This window comes from Sciurus carolinensis, chromosome 7 (genome assembly GCF_902686445.1).
Source record: "Sciurus carolinensis chromosome 7, mSciCar1.2, whole genome shotgun sequence".
Taxonomy (NCBI): domain Eukaryota; kingdom Metazoa; phylum Chordata; class Mammalia; order Rodentia; family Sciuridae; genus Sciurus; species Sciurus carolinensis.
In genome coordinates, this window is record NC_062219.1 from 31113223 (window position 1) to 31140724 (window position 27502).

The window sequence follows — 27502 nt, forward strand, 5'->3', positions numbered from 1 at the left end:
GTTGGAGTAGGTGGCATATCATGGAGTCTACTTTTTAAATAATTTTTCCACTTAGGGAACTTATGAGGCCAGAATTTAAACATCTGGTTGGAAGGGATGGCATGCTCCTACTCACAATCACATTTTAAGTACCCATTTGCAGAGGGAGAGGTGGGCATGCTACACACTGCTTGCAAAGGTAATAAAAACCATAGGATCTGACTTCATTCCTACAGAGCACAGGACATAGCTTCCCTGGCAAATCAAATTGCTAAACACTCTGTAGCTTGAGCGTAGAACTGACTCCAGAGTTGCTAGGAGTTCTCTGGCAAGAGTTTTGAGACCTCAATGAGTCTTTCAAACTCTGGGTTCAGGAAGAACCCCAGCCAAATGGAAAATGTGTCTGGGGAGAACTGCAGGATTTCAATCTGAAAGTGTAGAGGGTTAAATGATCATGTCTATAGGGAAAACTAGGGCCTATAGGGGAAGTGTGGAGATATGCAGGGTAGCTTACATATAGTGGGGCTGTTATCTCTATTGAGTGTCCCTGTTAAACCAAGTCTGTGCCCCCCAACTGAACACAGAGGGATTTCAACATATTTTTCCTTCATGATCTTTTTATGACACTCTGTGTAGCCATAAATGCTTTGTCTGTTGATTTCATCTAGAACAGGCAAGTTCTTAGGGGCAGTCCTCATGACTTAATATCATGTGAAATATGAGATCCATCTCTGTGAACAATTACCCCTCCCCAGTGGCCCATGCTAGTCCAAATTTTCCTCAATCAGGTCTGTAGCATACAGCAGACCTTAAGAACATGTAGACTCTGACATTTATGGGAGTGCAAATTGCTGAGTGACCCTGGAATGATGAGGTTGAAGGAGAAATTACAGGAGTCCAGGAGAACTGTTTATGAGCCGCAGCTGCTGTGCTCACTACGTAGGAGTTCACTAAATCTCTGTCGTGAGTAGTCTGCGATCCCCCTCCAAGCCAATAGGACAATGCATCCTCTGTTGGCTTATCATCGGGGTAGGGAATAAAGAGGATGTTCAGAGGGAGCTGCATTTCCTCATTGTGGCAATGAAAGGGAGCCCTCCCTTGTAGCAAGAACTTGATTTTACTTGGGGAGAAATTGGGTCACCTTCTTGGGGAAAAAAAAGTGATTTTAAGAAAATTTCCACCTGTTATTATAAAAAATCATCATATTAAATCCCAATGTGGTGGTTTATACCTCTATGTTCTTTACTTATGAAAAGAAACAGAGTTTCTCCATTTCTTCTGCTTTGGGCATTCACAGCATCTTTCTGGAGAACCCTGAAGATGGTAAGATTCTTGCACTGTCTTGCTCCCAAGTCTGCCATGGAAAGACTTCTTACCACAAATGCCACTTTCAGATTTTTATTTTACTCTCTCTGATCTGAAAACTTGCAATTTTATGACTCTAAAATCATTATTAAATCAATATTCTCCTTTTAATTCGAAAGCCACCATCTTGGGATGGCTGAAGCATTCCCTTGTCAATTGTTGCAACATCCAGTTGAATAGTATATCAACAAAGGCATTCATTTTTTAATTTTTCCCATGAGATCAAAAGAAGAAGTAGATGTTTTCAGCAATGATATATTTATTTGGGGACATGTCAGGTGCAGAGTTTGCCAAACAAGTTCCCATCAGAAGGCAGACTGGTTCATTACTCAGACTTGTTAAATCCCAAGGACTTGACTCAGCTGCTACATTGCAGGTATGCCTAGGACAGATTTCCAGTATGGTCTTAAGTTTTTTGAGGCAAGGAAGAAACTCTGGCAGCTTAGACTGAGCACATACCACTTGTGCTCTCCACAAGCACCCTGTCTTCATGTTGGTGGGATCCATTACTTTCTATAACAGCAGGATCAGCTCATTCTTATCTGAGGCCAATGTGGTTCTGATGAGCCCAGCAATGTTTCTCCCAAATGCCACCAAATAATTTCAAAGGACCACCTTGATGTAAGGTGGAGTCAGAAAGAATAGGAGTAGAGGGGTGTTCAGGTAGGGCTAGAATTTAGATCAAGAAAATCTGATCTAACTCCTGTACTAAAAGAAAATGAAAGGTTCCCCTCCCTTCCCCTCTCCCCATGGCTGCTACAGCATAAGGCCTTAAGGGAACCTTAGCTCCTCACCTGATCTGTGTCAAATACCCATGTCAGAAAGGGACATGGGTGGGGTGTATGTTTGCAGCATAGATTATTTGGTTTAACAATTTGAATTTCTATAATTTTATCTTGCATTTGCCCAAGGACAGGTCCTCTTTGCAAACTTGCTTTGAGTTATGCAGACAATCTACCCAGAACTGGATCCTCAGTTTTGCAAAGCTCCAGATTGGGTTATCTATGCACTAAGCTCACTAAGAGAAAAGAGACTCCACCAGGGATATAATCTGCAGGAACCCAGTAAAGGTCTTTGGGGATGAAAAGGAGTATGGGAAGAGAGGTGAGGTGAGAGGGTGGAAACTGGATTTTTTTAAAAAAACTTCTCATTGATTAGAACAATAATTATGTCATTTTTGTTACAATCATCTTCCATGTCTTTAAGGTGACCCTGTACAGATTCACTTGGAGAAGATAATCAAGAAAAAAAATTTTTCCAATTTATTTTTTCTTACTGTAAAACAGCAGATTTATGATGAATAGAACATGATCTTGACATAAGAGACCAATTGTTGAGGGAGAGGCACAGCTGACTGCTCAGTTCTGGCACAGGCAGTGTGGAGGTGCTGGCCAATGGGACACCTCCCTGACTTCTAGCTTCTTCTTCCGGGCTGGCATTATGCTGCTGGTCCTGGTACAAGCACTGGCTTTCGGACACGAGATGCCTTAGTCGGCAGGGAGCCTGGGCTGGGCAGCTCAAAAGTCCTTCTTCCACAGAATCAAATGTGCTTGTATTCATATTTATTAATAAATAAATATTTATTGTGCCACTATCAAGACCGCATAGTGATTAAAGCATATGAATTCCAGAGACTGACTGCAGGGTTCAGTGCCACCTCTGTCATTTGGGAGCTCTGTGACCTTGGCAAGTTATTAATTCTTCGAAGCCTCAATTTCTTCTGTGAAAGAGGAATAGTAATACTTCCTACTTATTAGAGGTTAGTGAGGATCAAATGACAATGTTGTTGGATGCTTGTAAAGTCAGCTCCTGGTAAGAACTTGTGCAGACTTTATTAGGCACGCTGGGCTGGCTATGCTATGAGAGGAAGACAAGTTAATCTTCTTTTCTTTCTATGAGGTCAAGCAGACCTCATAATGCTTTCCATCACTACAGAAGAAGAAGAAAAACAAAAGCGCTCTGATAGATTTTGGTGACAAGAAGAGTCTTTCTTCCAGAAATTCAAATATCTAGTCTGGTATAATAAACAAATCTGGACGTTCTATTGAATTTAGGGATTCTCACCACCCAACTCGCCCCAGGCCAGGAGGCTCAAGTGGGAGAAGGGAGCTAGCAGGTGTCCCCTTGCCCTTATAGCTCCATTTCCTACCCACTCCTTAGCTGTGACTTCAGACTTCTCCCAGGTCCAGGGGAAAGGAAGGCATAGGAAAGGACACCATCCTGTAGCAACTACAGCTGGTATCTAGCCTTGAGGCTCCTGAACTGGGCAAAAGTCCAAAATCAGCCCTTGGTTGCCCCAGGCAGCGCCCCTTCCTTTGCATTTCGCAAGCCTCAGGCCCAGATCAGTACCTCATGCTCCTGGGGCTCACTGTCAGCTCTCTCCCTTAGCTGGAGGTGAGGAGAAGGCACATTCCTTTTCTGGGCTGTCCTGTCCTGCTGACACAGGTATTGACCGGCACAGAGAGATCAAGGAGCTGGCCCTCCGTCACAACGGGTTTCCCCTAATCTTACTGTCCCCTGTTACTTTCTTTCTCCAGTGCCCTGGGTGGTGCTCAGCGAGATCTTCCCCGGTGGGATCAGAGGACGGGCCATGGCTCTCACTTCTAGCATGAACTGGGGCATCAATCTCCTCATCTCTCTGACGTTTTTGACTGTAACTGGTAAGAACGCTTTGTTTTCCTCTGATGATTTTTGTCCTCTTAGGACAAATGTTAGGAAAGCACATCCTTGTAAAAAAAATTTTATTGTGGAAAATTTCAAACACACTCAGAGGTAAAGAATGACAAAAGAACCTTTTGTACTATTACATATCCTAGGCCGTTCCCAGTCTTAATTCATTTATGACTCCGCCCACTCTTCCCCCTACCAAATTTAGTTGTACCTCACACATAATGTCATTTTTGTCTGTAAAATTTCAGCACGGACCTCAGAAAGAAAAAAAAAAAATTACAAGAAATGAAACCGCAATATAATTGAAAATGTTAATAATCGTCCTTCAGTATCAAATATCCAGTCTGGTTCACATTTTACTAATTGTCTTATAATTACTTTTTATACTTTGACTGAATCACATTCAAATATATAAGCTACAATTGGTTGCTGTAAGTTTCATCTCCATTTACCCCACCCTTCGCTCCCACCTTATATTTTTATGAAGAAAATGAATCATTTGTTTCATAGACTTTTAGAAAGTCTGGAATTTGTAGGTTGTTCTCTTATCACATCTCTCTGTCCTTTGTGTTTCCTGTACATTACTATTTAGATCTAGATGGGTACTTGAGGAGGTCTAGGTTTTCTGGTTTGTTTGCAAACTCCTTGGCAGGTGACAGGGTGTGTCCTACCTTCAGGAGGAATGTCAGGCCTGGGTATCTCCTACTTTGCCATGTTAGACTCCTGTGACCCACTATTTTCTAAACCCACTATTTTCACTCTATCATTCCTTCTAAATTTTTATCTGGAATACCTCTCTAAAAAGAAATTTCTCCTTATTAGTGATTTAGCTCCCTGAAGTATGGATCATATAAGACAAGCAAGATAAGCACTTGAAATTATTGTTTAGTTCTCAAAATAATGAGGTGGTGCCCCAGCATTCTTCGGAATTCACCAGTGAGGCAGGTATTATCCCTGACCTCCAACCACAAGTCTAGGCAGGACTAAGTCAGAAAGAGATCAGTAGGTTTTCCTTATTTCCTATATATTAAGGGGTCATTCAGTCCGGCTACAATAAAAAAAAAAATCCAAATTGGAAAATTTCGTTAAATAAATGACCCAGTTTCTTCATTTTGTATGTTTAAAGTCTGCATTCATATTTATGTGTATGTATGTATAGTTAATTTTCAAAAGTGAATATTTGCTCAAAATGCACACACATATTTATATATGTACGTGTGTATACATAAATATATATACACACATGTACATACATGCACATACTTAGTATATTACTTTTGGAAGTAGCTTTTGAAATTGCTAGGAAGCATGATTTTGGTTTTTATGTAAAACTGTCAAATCCTTATGTCCTACATTTTTAGAAATAGGCCCCCAAGATCGAAGGAAATGACACCACTGGTTATTTGTACTGGCCACACGGCTCCTACTCAGATCACCGACATAATTATGTGCCCTTCACCTTCTCTCTCTGTCACACACACACACACAAACACACACACACACACACACACACACACACACACACATTCATCTGCTGTTTGGTGTGGAGAAAGAAATATAAGAAAGAGTTGGAATGTCAAGGAATGGCATGAACCCTTTGGAAGGCTGGCTAATATATCGAATGAGCTAATGAAGATTTGAAGTTCTCCACATGGGCCTTTTAAAACAAATGTTAGGAAAAACGATCCAATTTTTTTTTAAGCCTGGAATGATCTAAAATTTTTAGATGATATTTAATTGGGATGCTTGAAGATTTCTTCTTATTTTCAAAAGTCAATTTTCCAAGTGTGGGTTAGAAAGACCTAATAGATGTGAGGTTCTACCTGGCAACAAGCCCTCAGATACCAATGTTTTAATGAAATTTCATCTGAATCAGTAAGAGCAGGCTGTTCCACATAGAAAAACATATCCTACAGTGGGCATGACTCAGTTCTGAGTAAAGCATTCTGAAAGGTTACTTAAAAACTGCAGCGTGTTCACCAATGGAGGGTGACCTGGGTAACCAGGGTAGGTCACCTGTGCTCTGAGAAGAATGGAGGGGAGTTCAGGATGTTCAACTTGGACAAGAGGATCTCAGGAAAAGGACAGAGTATACTCAAATGTTCGATGACCATCATGCAGAAGGGGTGTGTGTGTTGTACACACATACTTATACACACGTTTGTGCAAAGTGCGCACACACTTATACACATTTATACATAAATATGCACATATGCATTTATACATTCATGTATATATATTTAGTATATCACCTTTGGCATTTACTTTTGGGAGTGTTGCTAATTAAGCATGACTTCGGTTTTTATTTAAAATTGTCAAATCATTCTGTTCTACAAAGCAGATTGACTAAAGGGCAGATTCAGGTGAGGAAGAACTTATGAGCAGAGCGAGATGGCTTTGGCCATCGCTCTGGCAGGGAGAAGCTTTGGGAAGAAATGAGCTCCTTGTTACTGAAAGTGCTCTAACAGAACTGGGGACAAGTTAAATGAGACAGCCTTTTGGAGTTTTCAATGCCCTATTCAAGTTTAGAGTTTCAGAGAGGGAGGGAGGACCAATTCTATAAGCATTTTATTAAGCAATAAGTCAGGCAAAACCGTGTAGCAGCAATAGCCAAAGGGACCCAAGTGCTCTTCCTTCTCCTCCCACCTCAGCAAAACTCACTGGCATGTGGTTACTATGCTTAGATCCTTCCACACTGCAGTTACAAAAATGGCCTCAGTATACAACCTCCTAATTTTCTTGCCTGACCAACTGTGATTTGTGGCTGCAGCTGTTAAGAGCTATTTGCAAATCGTATCTACAGTTGGTCTGAACCTATGTATGTGCAGGAAGAGCCAACTACTATCTCATTACTCCTTGTGACACAGGACTTTAGGCTGCTGAGCCCGGAGTCAGCACACAGCAAATGGCTAGCACAGTGCAATGGGGTGGGGGCACACCTCATCACTTAATATTCCTTGATATTGGCCAGTGACAACAAAGGGACTGTCCCACTGGCTAGGAGTGGTTAAGGGAAAAACTAGGCTGGCAAAGTGAAACCCATCAGAATCTGAGGATCTTGCTTCTTTATGCATTTTAACTGGTCGGTGCCTTTCATTGGACCCATTATCACATTTTCTCCTCCAGACCTGGAAAGAAGCATTCCGAATATACAACTGAATATTAAAAAGTGATGAAATATTGCATGAAGCAATTTATTCATATCACAATAAAATAGGCTGTACTCAATCTAAGAAAAATCCATCTGTATAAGTATGTCACTTAAAATGTCCACCAAGTAGAAACCATAGTGCTTCAATGGCAGTTTCCAAGAGGGAAAACTGTGGAGTGTGAGAAGAGAAATTTCATTTTTTGCATTATATATTTCTGTATTGTTTGAGGGTCTTTTTTTTGCCATGATCTTGCCCTCTAAGAAGATAGCATTGGGTTTAAATTGTGATAGTTACAAGATTGCTATTTACCAGAGAAAGCAGGGGTCATTTTTAAAAATTAATTTCTAGAGCTGACTACATTTTAAATTCATGAATTCTATTTCCCTGAATACTACTGGCATGTGTGAAAATACATATGGGTTTATACACGCTTTAAAAAGCATATATAAAATGGGATCCAAGCAACACAAAACACATTCCTAATCAATTTCTTTTGTTCCTTATAGATCTGATTGGCCTGCCGTGGGTGTGCTTTATATATACAATCATGAGTCTAGCCTCCCTGGTTTTTGTTATTGTGTTTATACCTGAAACAAAGGGATGCTCTTTGGAACAAATATCAATGGAGTTAGCAAAAGCGTAAGTATTTGTATGCATTGATCTTTGAACAATACATAAAAAGCCTTTAGTAAAAAATGCAGCTTTTGCCAGGTATAGGAGTACATGCCTATAATCCCAGCAACTTGGGAGGCTGAGGCAGAAGGATCGAAAGTTTGAGGTCAGCCTCAACAATTCAGTGAGTCGCTAAGCAACTTAGGGAGACCCTGTCTCAAAATAAAACATAAAAAGGGTTGAAGATATGACTCAATGGTAAACCAACCCTGGCTTCAGTTCCCCAAACAAACAACAACAAACCCCCAAAAAGCAAAACCCACAACTTTATATACAGCTAAACAGTAATACCTGAAGTTCTTTCCAGATATTCCTTTGGTTTAAGACTCTCTCAGTGCATAGTACGGTTTCCCTGACCTGCCATCAATGTGGGTGGATTCAGTTATGGAAGTGGAAGAAGCATGTCTTTCCAACAAATGAGGCTTTTTTTTTGTACCAAGCATTGAACCAGGGACATTTAACCACTGAGCCACATCCCCAGCCCTTTTTATTTTTATTTTGAGATGGGGTCTGACCTAAGTTTCTTAGGGTTTCGCTTTTAAGGCTCTGTTCAGTAAGGAGTAGAGAACTTCAACTGTCTCTCTAGCTTCCTGCAAAAAAAGGCTTTCTTTGTCTGGGATCTGGGGTAGGTGCTGGGAAACCATGTCCACCCTGGGGCAGGACCATGGCTTCAGCCCTTCATCTCTATCAGACTTACAGATCTTGGACCCTAAACACTTGTGAAGTGAAGGCTATAATTAGCAGGAAAACTTTGGAGCCGAAACATCCATACTTGCTCAAATTGTGGCACATTCTAGATAATTTGGAGACAGAATGAGTGTTTCTTATGAGTAAGCATTTAGAGAACTGGTTATGTGAATTTAACATGAAGGGACGTTTAAATAGTTTAATTCAGGAGTGGGCCATGGAAAACTCTCTTTTAGTAGCAGAACTCAAAGTTTTAACTGGCAAAATTGATGCCCTGGGGGAAGAGGTGACACACAGGAGTAGGAATGAAGGGGAACTTGTTCCTCTCTTTAGGATTAAATCGTTACACGTTCATGTAGGGATATTTGTTATTGGGTATCAATATAATGGGAAAACCACATTGCTTTTACAGGTTGTGATTTTCTTTTAAAATACGATCAATACACTAGAGAGAAATATGATTACAGAAACTGTGGGCATAACTGATCCTCTAGTTTTTATCTGAAGGAAGAATAAGCCTGATAGGTGAATTGATGGTGGGTCTATGTGTTGAAATTTAAAAATATTTTATTTTAGTAAGCAGAAAAAACTTTTCTTAATTCAAACCATAAGTTAATTATCAAATGGTAGGGCTAAATTTTGATACAGATGAGGCTATTTAAAATAAATAAATAAAAATGATTCATTTACAGTGAGAATTACAGAAAGGTTGATACATCTTCAGACAGAACAGCACATTGCTGGTTTTATGCAAGTTGAAGTCGAATGATTAGCATAGGCTCTGGATAAGATTATTAATTATAAATATATGATTCTAATCATTACTGACCTCAGTAACGGCATTGCTTCCACCTGGAAACTGGAAACACACCTGACAGATTCAGGCCATTTCCAGTACTGATACCAGGACACCAGTGACTTGCAAATCCATCCATCTGCCTTCGCTTCTCCTCCCTCCCTCCCTCTGGTTTCACATCAGTTACATATTGCTACGTAAAATTCTATGCCTATTGCCTAACACAACAACAGTTGCTGTTTCCCATGACTAATTGGCATGGCTGGGTGGTGCTCTGCCTGTTTCACTTGGATTCACTCATGGGCTGCAAGGGCGGGATGGTCAGCTGAACTGCAAGGCCCGTGGTCCCATCCGGCTGCATCGAGTGGGTAGGAGGTGGTAGGTGGTGGTGGGTGCTGGTGGTCAGTGGGGAACTTCAGTGCACCTGCACATGGCTTCCCATCTTTCAGGAAGTGAACGTGGTTTCCTCACATGCAACACTGCAAGGTGGTGGAGACTGAACCTCCAGGGCCCTTGTAGATTCTGCAATTTGTGTATCGAGTCTGTTTTCTGTTGCCAATATAAGTCCCATGACCAGCTCAGATTGGGGGTATAGGTGGGTCTAGAAGTAGACTTTACTTTTTCATTTTATTTATTTATTTATTTTTTAAGTACTGGGGATTGAATCCAGGACCTTGCATGTGCTAAGCAAATGCTCTTCTCCTGAGCCATATTCTCAGGCCTAGACTTCATCTTTTGATGGAATGAATGACAAAGAATTTTTGACCACATCAAATTTACCACAGCTATTTTATTTATTTATAGGCACTGGGGATTGAATTCATGAGCACTCCAGCACTAAGCTACATCCCCAGCCCTTTTTACTTTTTTATTGTGAGACAAGTTCTCACCAAGTTGCCCAGGTTGGCCTCATACTTGCGATCTGCCTGTCTCAGTTTCCCAAATACTGGGATTACAGGGTAGGGCACCACACCAAGTCTACATCTCTCTCTCTCTCTCTTTTTTTAATTCTCTCTTTTAGCTCCCATGAAACAATCTTCTTCCCTAGATTCCCTCCTACCTGACTCTTACCTCCTTATTTCTTCCTGTTTCCACATTTGTGCTCTCTGTGTCAATTCAAATCCTCAGCTTGAATCTCCAAGTAACGCAAAACCTGGAAAGCATTCCTTTTTCCCAGACTTTCAATATTTTCTAGTCACATTTTCTCCTATTTTGCCTTAGCTAGCACTCTTACAATTAGACCTCTTTAGGCTGATGAAGTTTTGGTTTCCAGGAATGCTCTTTACTCATTATATTTCTTACATAACCTTGATAGTATCTAGCTTCACAATGATTTCCAGCAGATGACTAAAAAGTATCTGCTGTTTGATAACTTGTAGATAAAGTCAATGCTGATTTCACTTATTCATTATGTGTGTCCACCACACATGATGGACAGCAATATAATCCAAACAGATTTCGATCTGTGAGTCACAGAATGTGATTTAGCCTATGGTCTAACAGTCTCTGCGGTGGAAGGAAGAGTTCTGGGTTAAGATAAGTGAGACATACTGGTCATACCACATCATCACTCCTTTGTCCAGTACTTTATTTATTCATTCAACTCTTCGTTCATTATTTATTATGGACCAGGCATTGGACTAAGAAAGAATAGAAAATATAGGAGACAATCCATAGTTCCTTATTTGGGGAGGCAGACAAGAAGTCAGATCATTGCAGTTTACTGTATTGATTAGCACAAAGATAAGTCACTTATATTGAAGGAACTGGGACACCTCCCAAGATTCAGTGACTCATCCAGCATACAACAGTGCCAGTCATTGATGCAAGACACAGAGGGGAAGAAAGAACAGGTTTGGGAGTTGGAATCTGATGGGGGTTCAAGGGTAATGTTGAGCTCAGTTTGTACAGAACGCATTTGAGGTGACTAAGGGACCTAGAGATGGAGGGGAAAGAATGAATGCAGGCCACATTAGGACTGGAGTTTCAGGAGAAATATCCACGTAGGAGATAGAAAACTGGTGTTCAACACATAGGCATGTAGGCATTAGGTACGCAGACAAGGGCAGAGTAAGGTACATTTTGTGGAGCCTAAGCTTTTGAGAGTCCTATTTAAGAAAAAATATTACAAACTATGAAATGCGAAATTGGGCATGACGGTGTGAGTCTTAGAAAATGCTGGGAGGGGAGAGGTCTGGAGCTCTTAATGGCCTCATGGTCAGTCCATTTGATGTATATGAACTCTCGAATTACCCATTGACTGGCTTCAGAAGCAAAATTCCTTTAAAAACAGAGGTTTGTTAATATTCTTGCAAACAGCTGTTTTAGTCTGCTATTTCGCTGCTGTGACTAAAAGGATTCAACCAGAAGGAGAAGTTTATTTAGGGGCTCACGGATTCAGAGGTCTCCTTCCATAGACAGCAGGTTCCATTCCTCAGGGCTCAGGGTGAGGCAGAACATCATGGTAGAAGAGTGGTGGAGGGAAGCAGCTCACATTGTGATCAGGAAGCAGAAAGACTCCACTGGCCAGATACAAATATGTACCTAAAGCCACAATTCCCACCTTCTCCAGTCATATCCCACCACTTCAGTTACCACTCAGTTAATCCCTGTCAGGGAATTCATTCACTGATTGGGTTAAGATTCTTGTCACCCAATCATTTCTCTTCTGAACCTTCTTGCATTGTCTTACATGTGAGCTTTTGAGGGACTCCTCACATACAAACTATACCAACAGGCAGAGAGAAGGCAGTAATGAACTGCTTCTTGAATGAATTATTGTTTATTCAATGAACTGAATGAAACTAAGGGTCTATTACTATCACCCCTATTTTACTCTTTAAAAAGTCAAATTTGAAAGCATTTGTGCAAATTTGCACAACTGAAGATCGAGAGACTTTCAGATCTCTCTCATTTAGGCTTATCAAATGTATCATATTGCAAGCCAAATGAAAATTTGAAGACGGAATTTAAGAAGTGCAATCTTTCTCTCTAGTGGGGTTGCAGAATGAGACATTTTTCTTGAGAACATATGATTTGGATGTCTAAAACTCAACAAAGCTTATGAATTCAGAATCTAGGGTGGGGAAAGAACTTGTCTAAAGGAGTACATTTCTGACTTGTGAAATGTTTTTGAAAGAATCAAGTTTCTGTTCCTTTTGAGTCATGCAATTCCTCAAATACAGGCTCCCTCAAAGAAAGTTGTAAGTCGTAAATTAGGAGAGTAACAAAGTTGAAGTTATGGTGACCCTAAATGAAACTCTTTGAAGTTTGGGTTGAAGGACAAAAATAGATAAGGACATTGGTGTAGAGGAATATGAAAGGTAAGACAGAAACAGTTCTGCACTTTCAATTCTAGCCACAGTAGAATACTAGGTGTGTACCATGGGGAAGCCCAGTACTGAGGGCACAAAGGGAAAATAATTTACTTTTAGAAATCTTTGTTAACACCTATTTATGCAACACCAGAAAGCCCAGGGCTTTTCTTCGCTTGATGCAGTAGGTTAGCAAAAGCATGTAAAGTGAAGATGTAAGTAGAACAAATTATGTAAACTGACCAAAGCACGTACGAAGCGTATCTCAAACAAGGTTCCCCTGGAGAGAAATGTCCAAGCAAAATAAAATAAAATAACCAAAAAAAAGTCATAGTATTGATAAACTTCAAATCAGCTAAGGAAATGTGGGGTGGTAGAAAGCCCGTGGGCCTAGTAGGAGCTGAAAGGAACTTGAAGACTTAGGAGGCACACTGCTGAGCTAAGGAAGTCTTTAGGAATTTAGATGTTAATAAAACAATGAATCAGCTTTTGAAATCCATGATGAGTTTTCCTAAGGAGTAAGAAAGGAAACTATTTATAATATTAGATTAACTTCAAATTGATAGTACACATTACTTAATATTTTCCTCTCTCACATTTGCAGTTGGGTTCTTTTACCTCTATTTCTACAAAGCTGAGAAAACAAATATTCTTCCAAGGATGTCAAGCTTCTCATAAAATAAACAGTGACTCAGCTGAGAGGTCAGAAAAGATTTTCCCAACAATATAATTTGAAAGGATTTTATTTTGAATATCTGCCCTACCAGCTACAAACACAGAATGGGATATTTGCCATGTTTGCTTTTTCAACTGTGATTTTATTTAGTTTTCTCTCAATTTAAATGGAAACAAATAGAAAAAACAAACAAGTTAATGTTTTATAAATATATTAGTTCTAAGGCTTAAATCGTTTTTCACTTCTAACAGTCAGTGTGATGTGGGCCATTCTTTCATTCATTCATGAAACTTTATTTATTTCCAACATTTACTGAGCATCTATTATGTGCTAGGTACTGATCTTAGGTACTATGACATTATCAGTTAGAAAAACTTCCACTAGAATGAAAAGAGTAAGTGGTTCGGGGACCCTTTGATTAATAATGTGAGAAGGTCATCTCAAGAGGTAACCTTTAAAATAAAGTCTGGGGGATAATCAAGACAAGGAAAGAGGAAAGAGAATTCAGGCAGACAGTAAGTGTAAAGGATAACTCAAAAACACACTTGGCCTGTTCCAGGAATGGAAAGAAATCCTGGAGGCTGTTGTCTTTAGGTGGAGACCAGTGAGTAGGGCTTGGCTGGCTGAGGAGGAGTTTAGGCTTCATTCTAAATGCAATGGGAAGCTACTAAAGGGTTTTAAGTGGGACAGTGACAGGACTAGATGGACATTTTAAGACATGTCCCAGTGAGCATCTGCAGTCACCCAGTTGAGCGGGGAAGCACACAAGCACAGTGTTGGGCTTATTTTCAGTCATAGCCACTGACCTCAAGTGGCCCTCAGTGCTGCCTGACCATCACACATGGCCCTCGGTCATTCAGTCTGCCTCTGCCCTGGACGACTGCTCAAAACCACCTTTCTCTGGAAACCTCTGGACATCCTCACGATCCATCCATGCTCTTGCTTCTTAGGTCACTGAGAAAGTGGACATAATCATGAGGGAACTTCTACCACCTTCCACATCAACCCATGAACCAGTATTTGCACCCACCCTGAGGCTTCTACGTATCACCTCCATCACTCCGGAGAGGCCAACCCCAGCATGCCCTCCCCTCTCCCCCTTCTCCAGCACATTCTCCAACAGTTCTCCCTGCCCACCCGAGTCATCGGTGCTTTCATCTCTTTTTCATTAGCACGGAAACCTGCTGATTCTTCCCTATCATTTTTTAAAAAGGTCTTCTAGTGCCACTTTTCTTTCCAGCTTTTATCCCCCACCCTGTTTTGTATTTATGCAAAGTTCTTCTAAAGTTCTGTCATCCATTTGGCTCCAATGAGAATTTTATGGCCTCCACTCTCCTGGCTCTTTTTAACACCCTAATGTCCTCTCAGTGTTGTTCTTCATCTTACGCCATCTTCATGACCACCCCAGCATTGGACTAAGGTTAAGTCCATCCTCCTTCCAGAAATATCTGCTTCACTGCATTCAAGGACTCACCTTCTGGTTGAGTCCACACCAGTCCCTGACTCAGCTTCTGCTAGTGCCATCTTCTCTCTCAGAGTGGTGAACCCTGGAGCTTAGTCCTGCAACCACTTATCTTTCAATGATCTCAATGTTATGTACCATTTATATGCCAGTGACTCTAAGTTCACATCTCTAGCTCGATCTGCTCCTGAATTTGAGGCTTGTCCATTTATCTCTGACTCAAATCACTTTCCAAATGTCTAACAGATAAGCTTAGCATGTCCTAAAGTAAACCCGTGGTTTTCCAAACTTACTCTACTCAGTTGTCAAAGTTTTCCTTCTAACTTGCTCTGTTCACAAGCCTTAGGGTCTCCCCTGAATCAATAGATCTCGCACCCCATGTTCAATCTACAGGGAATTTGTCTTGGCTCTTACTTAAGAGGTCTCCACTGCTACCACCCTGATCTGAGTTACCATGAACTCCCTCCTATATTACTGTAGTAGTCACCTACCTGATCCTTTTCCTCCCTTGCCCCCCTCCTATCTGTTCTTTACGTAGCAGCCAGAATGATCCCTTTAGCCCCCATCTAGCATAAAAGCATTACCTCAGCCTCAAAGCCCTACTTCCCACCACTATGCGCCTCCTTTACCCTCACAGACACTCTGGTCTTGTAGCTACACCTCAGGCTCACCAGGCATGCTCAAGACTCGGGCTTTATACTTGTCTTCTGTCCAGTTTCCTTCGCCCTAGATATCCACCTGTCTCACTGTCCCACTTCCCACTTTTTCTGTTACTTTATTTAAAATCACTATTTTGTTCCCAGTTCTGCACCAACTTTCCTACTTAAGTTTTAACCCACACCAAAGCACTCTTTGACTTATCTCTTCTCATTACATTTAAATTTATTGAAGACAGATAATTTTATATATTTTGTTCACTGTTGTTACCCAGTCCCTGGAACAATCCTTTGGCATTCAGCTGAAGCTCTCTGTTGGATGAACAAATGAACTGGATACAGGCGTAGGCAGCGGAGTAGTCAGCATGACACATCAAGTTTTAGTCTGAGAAAATGGATGCATGATGGGATTAGGGAAGCCTCAAGAGGCCTAGGCTGCAGGGTGCAGGAGATGACAGAGTATTTTGGATATACTAATTGGAAATGTTCATTAGATGTGGAGTAGAGATATAGATTAATAAGCAGTTGGATATGCAAGTTTGAAACTCTGGAGACCCTTTAGAGTAAATGTGGGAGGCCATTAGCTTATAAGTGGTATTGAAGTCATGAAACCAGATACCATCCAGTCAGAGAGCAGAGAGAAGGGAATGAGGCCCAAGACCAAGCCCTAGATCGTGTCAACACACAGAAATCAAGCAGAGGGAATATCAAAAAGGCCTGGAAAGTAGTGAGGCTGGAGGAAAGCTAAGAATACAGGATCACGGAGGCCCAAAGACTTCTGTTGGAAGTGGCAACACCAGGGAGGCCAAGTATAAACAGGGAGGTGATGATGGGCTTGTGAGGCTGTCAGTGGAGTGAGGACTGGTGACCAGAGGAAGTGAAGACATCAGGTAGAGTCCATTCCCTGAAGTTCTGATGTGAAGGGGAGCAGAGGAATGGATGGTCACACCCTGAGCCGTCCTTACCAATCACTGCTACCATTCTCCAACACCCCACTCACTTTTGCACCCTGCCTCTCTGGCTTACTTTCTCAAAAACCTGCACTTTGACAAATCTCACTGCCTCCCAGAACTGGAAACTACCAGCCATGTTCTTACTTCCTTTCTTTCTTACCCTGCTCAGGTCCCATGGATGGCCACCAGAGTCACTCCCTTTCCAGTCTCTTCCTCTTCCCTTACCCTCCCCCCTCCATCATTCAGGCAAACCTCAGTTCCAATTAAACCAAACCTTAGCTTATTTTATCCCTTATCCCAGGAGCTAAATGTGGCTGTAGAAAGTATACAATCATGCTGACCAGTCTTGTTCAAATTTACGAGAACAAATTTCAAGCAGGTCTTTAGGAATGTCCTGCAATCCACCACAGCTCCCTGGTGTGCCGACTTTCCTATTTTACAAGATGATTATCTCACATCTACATTCTCTCATCAAGCCTCCAGAACTGCCTCCCTTTCTCTTGGTGATTCTTTTAGTGTACTGAGAAAACAGAAATAAAGAGACCACCTCATCATCTCTCTTGCCAGGAGATCTACTAATATACCCTCATCTGTGCCTGTTCTGCTGTGGTGCAAAGGCCCATGTTTCCACTTGTGCACTGACTCACTGCCATTCATCTCCCTTTCTATGGGATTATTTCTCTTTCATACACAAAGCTGCCCTATTCTGCACCTTTAAAAAAAAAAAAAAAAAAAAAAAGTGTCTCCCTAGACTTCAAATTCACAAGTACCAAATGATTTCCCTGCCTGCACTTTGTAGTTCTCTGGAATTCTTCACATGGTTCCCTAATATCATTCCAGTTTCTGATCCAATGTTACCTCTTTAGTTTTTTGTACTGGGGATTTAACCCAGGGGCACTTAACCACTGTTCTACAAACCCAGCCATTTTTAAATTTTTATTTGGAGATAGGGTCTCACTAAGTTGTTTAGGGTCTTGTTAAGTTGCTGAGGTTGACTTTGAACCTAAGATCCTCCTGCCTCAACCTCCCAAGTCACTGGGATTAGAAGCACGTACCAACGTGCCCATCCTGAAGTTACCTCTTTAGAGATGCCACCTGTATGATACAATCTCCCACCCGCAACTAAGTCATTCTTTTTCCCTTTTCACTGTTTATTCTTCTCATCAGCACTTTTTACTTAAATTATATGCTTACATGCTTTCCCCAGGAAAACCTAAGCATTGAAAACAGGAGTCTTCATCCAACTCCATCCTTACCACCTACCAGGGCACAGCCTCTTGATTAAGTGATTAAGTTCAGAAAAACATTTGAAAAGGCAGGGAAGTTCAAAGGTGGGCTCCCTCTTTGTAAAATAAAATACAAAAGCATATTTTTATGCTGGTGGGAAGAATCTTGTAGAAAAGAACTTATTAATGCAGGAGTGAGTGGACAACAAAGAAGGCAAAATACACAGATATAAATACAGGTATAGTGGTGGAATCTGAGAAATGGAAAAAAATGAGATAGATTTGGGATAAAATCTCTGCTAGTTCTTTCTACACTTGGAAGACTGAACTGCAAAGGGGTGGCTGTGGTTGTGTGCTGAGACCACACCTCACCTTACACCTTACCCTTTGCGTGAAATCGTGCGACGTTCTAGGGTATATACCGAATTTCATGATGAGGCCTCACAATAAAACATTTTTGCATAGCTAAAACATTAAAACTCCAGAGTGATTTAAAAAATAACAGCATGCCTATTTTTTTCAAGTATGGAAACTAAGAGTGACATTTTCATGAGTGCCTTTCTCTTTCAGGAACTATGTGAAAAACAACATTTGTTTTATGAGTCATCACCAAGAAGAATTAATGCCAACACAGCTTCAAAAAAAACCCCAAGAGCAGCTCCTGGAGTGTAAAAAGCTGTGTGGAAGGGGACAACCAAAGCAGCCTTCTCCAGAAACCTCAAGGCCTTAGGAATGTTGATACAGGATAAGAACACTACCAGTGGCTTATCTGCCACCCCCAGGTTTTTATTCAGTGTCCTGAGCTATTTTTAAAGGGACACCTGAAATTATAGACACCCTTTATTCCCTCTTCCCCAAAGGGAATCTCAAAAGGTAGATGAAATACAAGGCCCCAAGCAGTGTTTTTATTTTGAGTAAGGTATCAGGTGAAAGGAAATTCTGGCTGGTTCAATACTTTCTCCTTCACAGAGCAGGATTTGAAAGACTAAATCCTAGTAATGAGATCAACCTTTGCCTTAAGCTATGTATGTATGAAGGCCAGTTGCAGCTTTATTATTCAGAAACACAGTTTTCTGGATCTGAGCTTACATTTTCCCCTACTAAGATACTATTTGCACTGGGTCTTGTGTAAAAAAGAACCAGGACAAACAATGTAGAAAATCTAGTTGCACACGTGTTCTAGATCAGGATAGGCTCCTGGCTAGGATCTGTGGTAATTCCTAGTTACAGTTCCACAAGTACAAAGATTATGGGAGCTTATCTTATGAATTATGAAGTACAATTTAATGCAAAATATACTACTTTTATGACTTTCATGTTAATACTATAAAATATTAAAAGAAACAATTCTGTAATACTTGAGAAAAATAAGCATTTTCTATGTTTTTATTTTAATGATTACAGAGGACAATATTAAAATCTTGGGACCATATTTATCTAGAAGTAGCTATTAGTAAAATATCAGAAAAGGAATCAGTTCATTAGGTTATTTATCCAAATCTCTAAGCAATTAGGTTTAAGTTATTAGGGCAAGCCTATATATAGGTTCTCTCCTTGGAAGACTCTCATAGTTTTTAGTAATCCTTCGTTTCCTGCAATTTCTCCCACATCTCAGGAATATCTCTACCTCAAGTTATGGCAGAGAGACTATAATTGATGCTGACTTTCAGACACACAGACATAATAGATGACATTCAGAAATCAGGACAGTTTCCTCACTACGTTCTTTGTGAAGAAATAGAGATGGCCTACCAAACCAGCAAATTGGGTTTTTATCCAACCATGGTGGATTGCTCTCCAGTTGAATTTAAGACTAGATAAGGTGAGAATTTAAAATGAAAGAAAATCCATAATAAATCTAGAACCACTTAAGTAAAAATCCATTAGGTTACTAATATAAACTATGAAAGACACACAAAAAACTTTTAACGCATGAACAACCTAACTTGAAAAATAATTTTTAAAAATGATTAATCAATAGAAAAGAGAATCCTAAGTGTCAAAACCCCTTGTTATTTAGCTTGAAATTTTCCTACTGGCCCCTAACAAACTGTTTGTCCCAGTTTGATAGAAGGTACATTCTCTTATAAAAAAGTGGAAAAGACTAAGTCTATATAAAAATAGCAAAACACTAATATTAGAGACTCAGGAAAATGACTAAAAGTCCTGGTTCTGAGATATATTGCCTAAATTAAAAGTAGGCAGGAAGGAGCTAAAAGGAATGGGTATTGATTCTTTCATATGCAAATTTGTGTGCATTTTTTTGTTGTTTTGGAACAAGAAGGTAAAGTGTGTTCTTCAGAGGATCAGTTTAACTTATCATGAATTATATGCCAGGATTTTTAAAAATCAAGACGGTTATTCATGTTATTATTTTTTTTTTTTTTTTTTGCCAAGCATCACAGATTGTTTAAGGTATTTAAAAAAAAATTGTATCACAATTCCTTTTAAGTTCAAACACCATATATACTTATAGTTATTTCTTGGTTTTGCCATTCATTGCAAATGGGCAGAAAATAAACCAAGACTGTGTGTATTACTACTGACTTCAACTTTAGTATCTTAAACATTCTTTTATATTTTCCTTTTATCATCCTGAGTCTGTAAGCAGACAATTTTGTCTTCAAACTAATTTTTACCCAATACCTGTCCCCTCCACCCACCAAAGTCTTTTGATTTTCAAAAATAAAAAAAGGGGATAATACTTATAATTGTATGTATATATTCACAGCTTTTATTTATATAAAAAATGTACAGTACTTGTGGAAAGCCAGAAGACATCAGACACATTCACTTCTTCCCAGCTTTGTCATGCTTAGTGGATCATCCACAAACTCTGCCAGGTGGTGAGCGCACAGTGAACTAAACCCAGACCTGGTCAGGCTAGCTTTCCTCCCAGATCAGATAAAGCATTTCCCTTTCTACTGATATGCAAAGTTTTCAAGTCATCCAAACACTGAAAATGTTACATCACCTAGATCTACACCATCGTCTGGATCTGTATAATTATTTCCCCCACTCTTATTTGTGAACACTGCAAGACAGTTTACTTATTACTCTTTATTAAAACTAAGTGGAAAAATCTCAAATTTTAAAAACAATCTACCTATAATTCCTCAATCTAACATTATTCTTTGTATTTATGAGTTTAGCTATCCTACTGATCTTGAAATGAAGCAAACACAAATGTTAAAAAAAAAAAAAAAAAAAAAAAAAACAGAAAAAAAGTGTAAAACTCACTTGAATCTTTCATAAGAAAGAAAGTCTAAAAGTTAGCCTACATTTGAGGGAGTGACAGGGTAGGGGAAAGCTCTGGAAGAAGATAAAAATAAACAGAAAATATATTGTTAAGTGCAGTGCTTAAGCTAGGTTTTCAAGATTTTATAATATGGTATGGAAAATGTACTGAACATGAGGGTTCAGATGTTGCAGAATTTTACAGATGTTTCAAGACATTTTGGTAATTCAGGCTTTCAGGAGACTGTTGGAATATTGATATTACTAAATTCTACTGAGAAGCTAATTTGACTCTACATGGTTGTATTTCTAGGTAAAACCACTGTTGATTATGCTAAACTCCTAAACCTAGGTAGAAGAATGCAACTGCAGATTGATCCTGCACTACCCTTTCTAAGGCTCAGGGTGAGCCAGAAGCCACTGCTTCATAAACACTTACTTATGATACCTTTAAGAGTAGCAATCCCATACACAGAATTGTCACTCTTTAGTTCCATTAAATAAGACACAGTAAGAGGAAAGACATAACTTGCAAAATGGCTTTCAAGTTCAAGTTGAACTATATTATAATTATACTGTGGCACAGAGGCAGCTTGTGGGCACTTCTTGTTAAAACTGCACAATGTTATCAACTTCTGACAGGACTCTTAATATAGCCTTGAGCACCAAGAACCTTAATCACTTCCTTACAACTAGAGTCTCTCCAGAATAACAAAGGTACAGATGAGTTACCACCCATCACAGCTTCTTTCTCATATCCATCTAGTGGGAAAGAGGTTTCTCTTTTTAAAACTACAATTTCTTAACTTTTAAAAGTTACTTAACATTTTCTATCATATTAAATTAGCAACAAAAAACATTACCCTTTATAAAGTTCTACCTTGGTTCCCCTGGAGTATATACAAGTATTTGCTTCTAATCCCCAAGAAAAAAAAATTCCTATTGTTATTTGGTAACAGAGCATGAAAAGATACTTTACACACACAGCGTATACATATATATATATATATATATATATGTGTGTGTGTGTGTGTGTGTGTATACACACACACACACACACAAAATACACTTCAAAAAGAAGCTAACACACTTTAGCCAAAGCCTAAACTTGCATAGATTTTAAAAAAAAGAAAGAATTATGAATACAATTTTTGTTAAAATAGAAAATAGGAATAAATGTTACAGAATGGATATGAAGAGAGATCTTTTCCAAACTTTTATTTGTGCACATTCAATTGAAAAAGATAACTTTTACAGGTTCTTTGGTGCCCATATTCAGCATACAAAAATGTAAAAGACTATTCACAAATAAAACACATTAGCTCAAACTGGAAAAAATAACAATGACAACAATAAAACAATTTAAGGTAGTGCACATTGTGACAGCTCTGCTTATGGGGACATGAGAATTACTGCGAAAATAAATAGAATGTCCTTTTGTAAAAGCAGCAATGTCATGTCTTGTAAACTTCCTTCTTATATTACAGCAAAGTTTGAAATAAATCCAAAGGGACTGGAGCTTACACTGTAGCCGTGAGTGAATAAAAGAGTCTATTTCCTCAATTACTGTTGGTCCAGTTTTCCTTTTGCTTTGAGTCCAATGTGCAGCAGGTTTTAAAAGGTGCTCAGTTAGAGATTCTAACCAATTAAGTGATGAATTATAAAATTTCTTTCCTGCTTTCAAACACATATGGGTATATTTGTTCCACAGCAGCAGCCACAGCCTTTACATTGGGCCCTGTAACAAACACAACGGAAAAAGGATGAGAAGAGCTGAGAAGCTAGGAAATACTCATTTTTCAGAGTTAAAAATATTCACCTGCTTTAGAATTTCAAGTTCATTGTTTAAAAAACAAAAGCACAGGGGCTGGAGTTGTGGCTCAGCGGTAGAGTGCCCGCCTAGTATACATGAGGCCCTGGGTTTGATCCTCAGCACCACATTGAAAAATCAAAACGAAACGAAACAAAAAAAAGCACATACATCATCATACGTACAATCAAAATAAGAACCAAGAGAATAAAAAAAATTTTAACAAGAACCAAGAGAACACACTTTTTTGTGTACATAATTAAAAGAAATCTGGAATACCAAATGATGCTGTTCATTTTGTTTTACCGTACCAGTATGAAAAGTATGTAAAAAAAACTACCCCGTTGTAAAGGAGAATAAAAAGCAGAAAAGTATGCACAGAGAAGAATAACACACAGGTCTAGACACACACTGTATTTTTGACTTTTGGTTAGACTACAAGTGAGACTCAGAGGAATACGGAAGAACACAGCAAAGGAAAACAAAGCTGCTATAAAAATATTGGCTTTTTTACACTATATGGTCTAAAATTCCTCACAGATTTACTATTACTTGCTATTCACCTTTATTACTAATTTGGTCCCTGTAACCTCAGAGTTCATTTAAATTAATTAGTGGGGAAGGCAGTGAGGTAATGCTACAAATGAATTAATCTGTACAGCTCAGTAACAACTTTTTAAAAATAAAATCTTTTATTTAAATAGCTAAAAAGAAACAAGCAAAAAATATTTTCACAAGATTTTGAATAAAAATGGTTTCACTAAGTATACTGACTTGTTTTGAAAAATTCTGAATATTAATAGATCCACTCATTTTAAACTCTGAAGGTTCTGAACATGTCTTATATTAGTCTGCTCCTTCCTGACTCATCTTGACCTCTCCATGTAGTATAGTTCCTCATGGAAACCACTCAGAATGTGTTCACTGAATTGTTAACATTTCATAGGCTATTCCAGGTGTTCATTTATTATGCATGGTAATAACCAGATCAATTGTATTCAATTTGTTATTATGTTGTTTAACTGTCCATCAACTCAATAAACAGATTTTTATTATATACTCAGGACCTAACAAAACATTCTGGAGCTTCTTGGAAGTTCAGACTCCAAAGTATGAAAACAGATAGTTGAAAGGGAACAGACTTGTTCCCCACCACCCCATTTTTAGATTCAAACAGGATCCTGGCTTTGAAAGTCCCTAAGGAAGAAGGAAAAACCCACAAATGGGTCAAAACTAAAACTTATCTATTGAGAGTCTCAAGTTTTTATTCTCCTCTAAAAATTGAAGGAATAAAAAGCCATCTTCCAAGACCAAAGAAATTTTCTTCAACTCAATTTTGCTTGACATGACCTACTGGCTCCCATACAACGTGTCTGCAGAATTCATAATTACAGCACCTTTAAAAATCATTTTGCATGCTAATGCTGCCCTTTGACATGTTTGCCAGTCTCCTGAAACTACCCCTTCCAAATACTTACGAGAATCATAAGATATAACAAATAGGTACCAATTATATTTGGATACTCTAATTATGTAAAACCTCTATGAAGTTCAGAAACTAGGTTTCTCTTGGGTATTTTAAATGTAAGATATCATAAATTAAAAAAAAATACTATGAAGATATATATTAGAATGTTCTCAATAGCTCCAATCTGAAAAGTACTGAAACACCTATGGAGAGTACATTCACATTGGATTCTATATGAGAATGAATGATCTACAAACAATATGGGTGAATCTAAGATAATTAAGAATGAAATTAGACACAAAATAAGACAGTACATATAAATGCACAAATAGTTCAAAAGCAGGCAAGAAGACTTATCTATAATGTTTAAAGTCAGAAGACTTACTGTCCTTAAAGGATAGAAGTAATGACAGAAAGGGACAAATTAGACATTATTCCTATCTTGGTATACACACCTCTTACATTATTTGGTCTGTAAATTGACAAGTTTGGTTTCAACATCATATATTACCTGTTACTGTGATACTTCCTGTTGAAAAAATCTGTAATGTAGCTCTTAGAGACTTTATCCGATAGCACACAGCAGGATGAAGTTCAGGTTCGTAACTATATTTTAAAAAATGCCATTATTAATATGAATATTTCTAGTTTGACAGGTAATCTCAAATTTTTAAGTTATCTTGATTCTTCAAAGACCTACCTGGCATGAGGTCTATTGTTCTTTGTGAATTCTGGCAAACGGATTTCAAAGGGCATGTTACAAACTGCCAAAACGTTAACGACTTTAAAATCTGTAAATATTACCTTTAGGAGAGAAATAAAACACAGTGAATTATTTTGGAACAACAACAACAAAAAAAACTGCTCATCATGGCAGTCTTTATTTAAACTTTCTACTCTTATACAGAGAACCAAACAGGATGAAAGAGAAACAAACATCCTGAGCATGAATATAGTATTATAAGTTGTATAAATTGTTTTAATATTAAAAGCTGTAATTCAATAAAAGCAAAAAGCTCAAAAACTTCGTTTAAAAAATTGTAAAATCTGAGGTATCTGCATGATTAAAATGGCACATCTGGGGGTCTTCTGAATTGTGTATAATTTAATTTTGTTAATTTAAATGAAATATTTAAAACTAAGAAAGGAACAGGAATAGTAAGAAGAAAAATTGAAGCAGAGTACTCCTTTTTAAAGGAGTCAAAATGGAAAAGCTGTCACTTTAAATAGTCAGTTAAAGGAGAGACTGTTCACTGGATTCCCAAGGTCAGATGTTTTTCTTATATTCATTAAGGTAAAAAGACATTTCCTTGAAAGTAACTAGAGGTGTATTTTCCTTTTGGAGCTAGAATGATACACTGTTTTTAACTAGCTGGGTATGCTCTCAATGTTTCTAATGATATTCTAAGAAAAGCAGTTCCCAGGCTGAAAATGTTCTCTTCACATTAATAACGTCAGCCACTCCTACCAACATCTTGAATTGTTTCATCTCCTTATCTTTTCCAACATTCCTCCTAAAACCACAATTTTGGATGCACTCACTCTCCTCCAACTCAGTACTTGCACAAAACAGTAGAAAGCCAGAAAATCGTCAAGTGGCCTCATCATCATATGGGCTTCACATCTGGGCTTCTACTGCCACTCTCCTCAAGTGCCAACATCCCCCAGCCCCTGCCACCGCTCCCCATCAGTTCACTTCCTTCTATGTCTAAGACTGAAGTCATCAGAAAGAAACTTAACTCCCCATCACTATTTCTACACATGTATCCAAATCCCAAACAGCATGGCCCACATCTTCAAGGACTATCTCCCTTTTCTCTTCCACATACTCATCATTTGCAAGTGACCTAGCAGGTTCATAATAAATAATGACTTAACTCAAAGTTAAGTCTATACAAATATCTGAAAAGGCTGACAGCAGTAGTCACTTTACAGATGTAAAAGTCCGCCAACCAGTGTGTCCATGTCACCAGGGCCTTGCAGGTCTCAACTCATCATCCTAACCTGGCATTCTTGAGCTGATAAAAATGATTCATTGGTTTATTTGTGAGAGGTGAAAAAACCTGAAGTTGAAAAGACAATTAACTTGTAAGGGAACAAGTTTCTTTAAAGGAAAGGAGTTTGGGAAAGAGCCAGGATCTTTTCCAAATACCCATATGGCCAAGTTTTGCTACTAAATTTTCATATTGAAGGGCAGTACTAAAAACTCAGAAAAAGGTTAATCATAATAATTCTACTGGTAATCTCTTTAATCTATTAAAATAAAAATTTTTCATTTTACAAAAATAAATTCTTGAATATTTGCAGTTTTGTGTATTTTTTGAAAATGTTACCTGAAAACCTAATTTCTGCAGACTGCGGGCTAAACGTCTGGCACCAAATTTAGCTTCTTCTTCACTATGTTTTAAGGAAAGAAAAAGACCGAGTTACACAGGAAAAAACACTTTACACTGAGGAACATAACCAACTTTACACAGGATTTTGTTTTTAAGTCTATGAAAAGTACCCTATCCATGGGGGGGGGGGGGAGTAAAAAATAAAAAACCTAAGAACCCAAGTAACATTTACCTTGTTGCTCCAGTGCAAATAATTTTTCCTGAGGACCAAATTGTAGCTGTAATTCTAGGTTTTCTAAGCTTCATTAATACTTTCTGGAAAAAAAATAATGTGATTACCTAATGATTGTTAATTTTCATACATTGCTCTATTCTGTATAGCCACGTCAATGTCTAAGTATTGCTCCAAGTTTATACAAAGTTAACTTCTCTCCAAATCACCCAAAATGGAATCTAGTTCAATATTGAAGACAGAACACAATTAATCCCACTAAATGTATGTTTAATTAATTAAAACACAAGGCCAATATAAATTTCTCACTATGTACTTGGTAGCAACAAACTATAAGAACATAAACATCTTAATTTTAACTCTTTCTACTGTGGTCACATCAATGGAACTTGCATGGATCCTTACACACGCCAAATCTGTTTGCCCACCAGGAGCTTTGTAGCAGCTGTTACTTTCATCTGGAATATTCTTCTCTCAATATTCTCACTTCATTCTAATCTCTCATCATATATCACTTCCAAACTATCTCTGATCAATCTATGGAAACACCTATCCCTTCACTGTTCTCTAATTCATAGCCTTGGCTTTATTCTGCTTCATGGTACCTATTACTACATAATATTGCACTCTAGAGTTGAGATGGCCTATTACATACTCAAGTTCCACATGGAAATCTTCAGTGCAGGAAAAATGTTCGAGCTGGAAATATGATTTGAGATTCCTTACATGTGAAAGGCATTTAAAGGTATGGGCTAAAACAAAATTACCTACAGAGTCAGAATAAATAGGTCAAGGATTAAGATCTAAGATA

The 27502-nt window shown here is 38.6% G+C and overlaps 2 protein-coding genes across 2 annotated transcripts in view; one reads left to right on the plus strand and one right to left on the minus strand.

Annotated features, from left to right (window-relative positions):
* The window catches only part of Slc2a12 (solute carrier family 2 member 12), a 54438-nt gene extending 33581 nt beyond the window's left edge, over positions 1-20857 (plus strand). Inside the window, exons 3-5 of the mRNA XM_047557635.1 lie at positions 3882-4004; positions 7673-7805; positions 18179-20857. Coding sequence (XP_047413591.1) covers positions 3882-4004; positions 7673-7805; positions 18179-18338 — 416 coding nt within the window. The 3' untranslated portion in view covers positions 18339-20857. The remainder of the gene's footprint in view (positions 1-3881; positions 4005-7672; positions 7806-18178) is intronic.
* A 1179-nt stretch (positions 20858-22036) lies between these two features.
* Positions 22037-27502, minus strand: part of Tbpl1 (TATA-box binding protein like 1) — a 31198-nt gene continuing 25732 nt past the window's right edge. Inside the window, exons 3-7 of the mRNA XM_047557636.1 lie at positions 26692-26774; positions 26457-26520; positions 24824-24927; positions 24635-24729; positions 22037-22583 (exon numbers count right to left, since the gene is read on the minus strand). Coding sequence (XP_047413592.1) covers positions 22504-22583; positions 24635-24729; positions 24824-24927; positions 26457-26520; positions 26692-26774 — 426 coding nt within the window. The 3' untranslated portion in view covers positions 22037-22503. The remainder of the gene's footprint in view (positions 22584-24634; positions 24730-24823; positions 24928-26456; positions 26521-26691; positions 26775-27502) is intronic.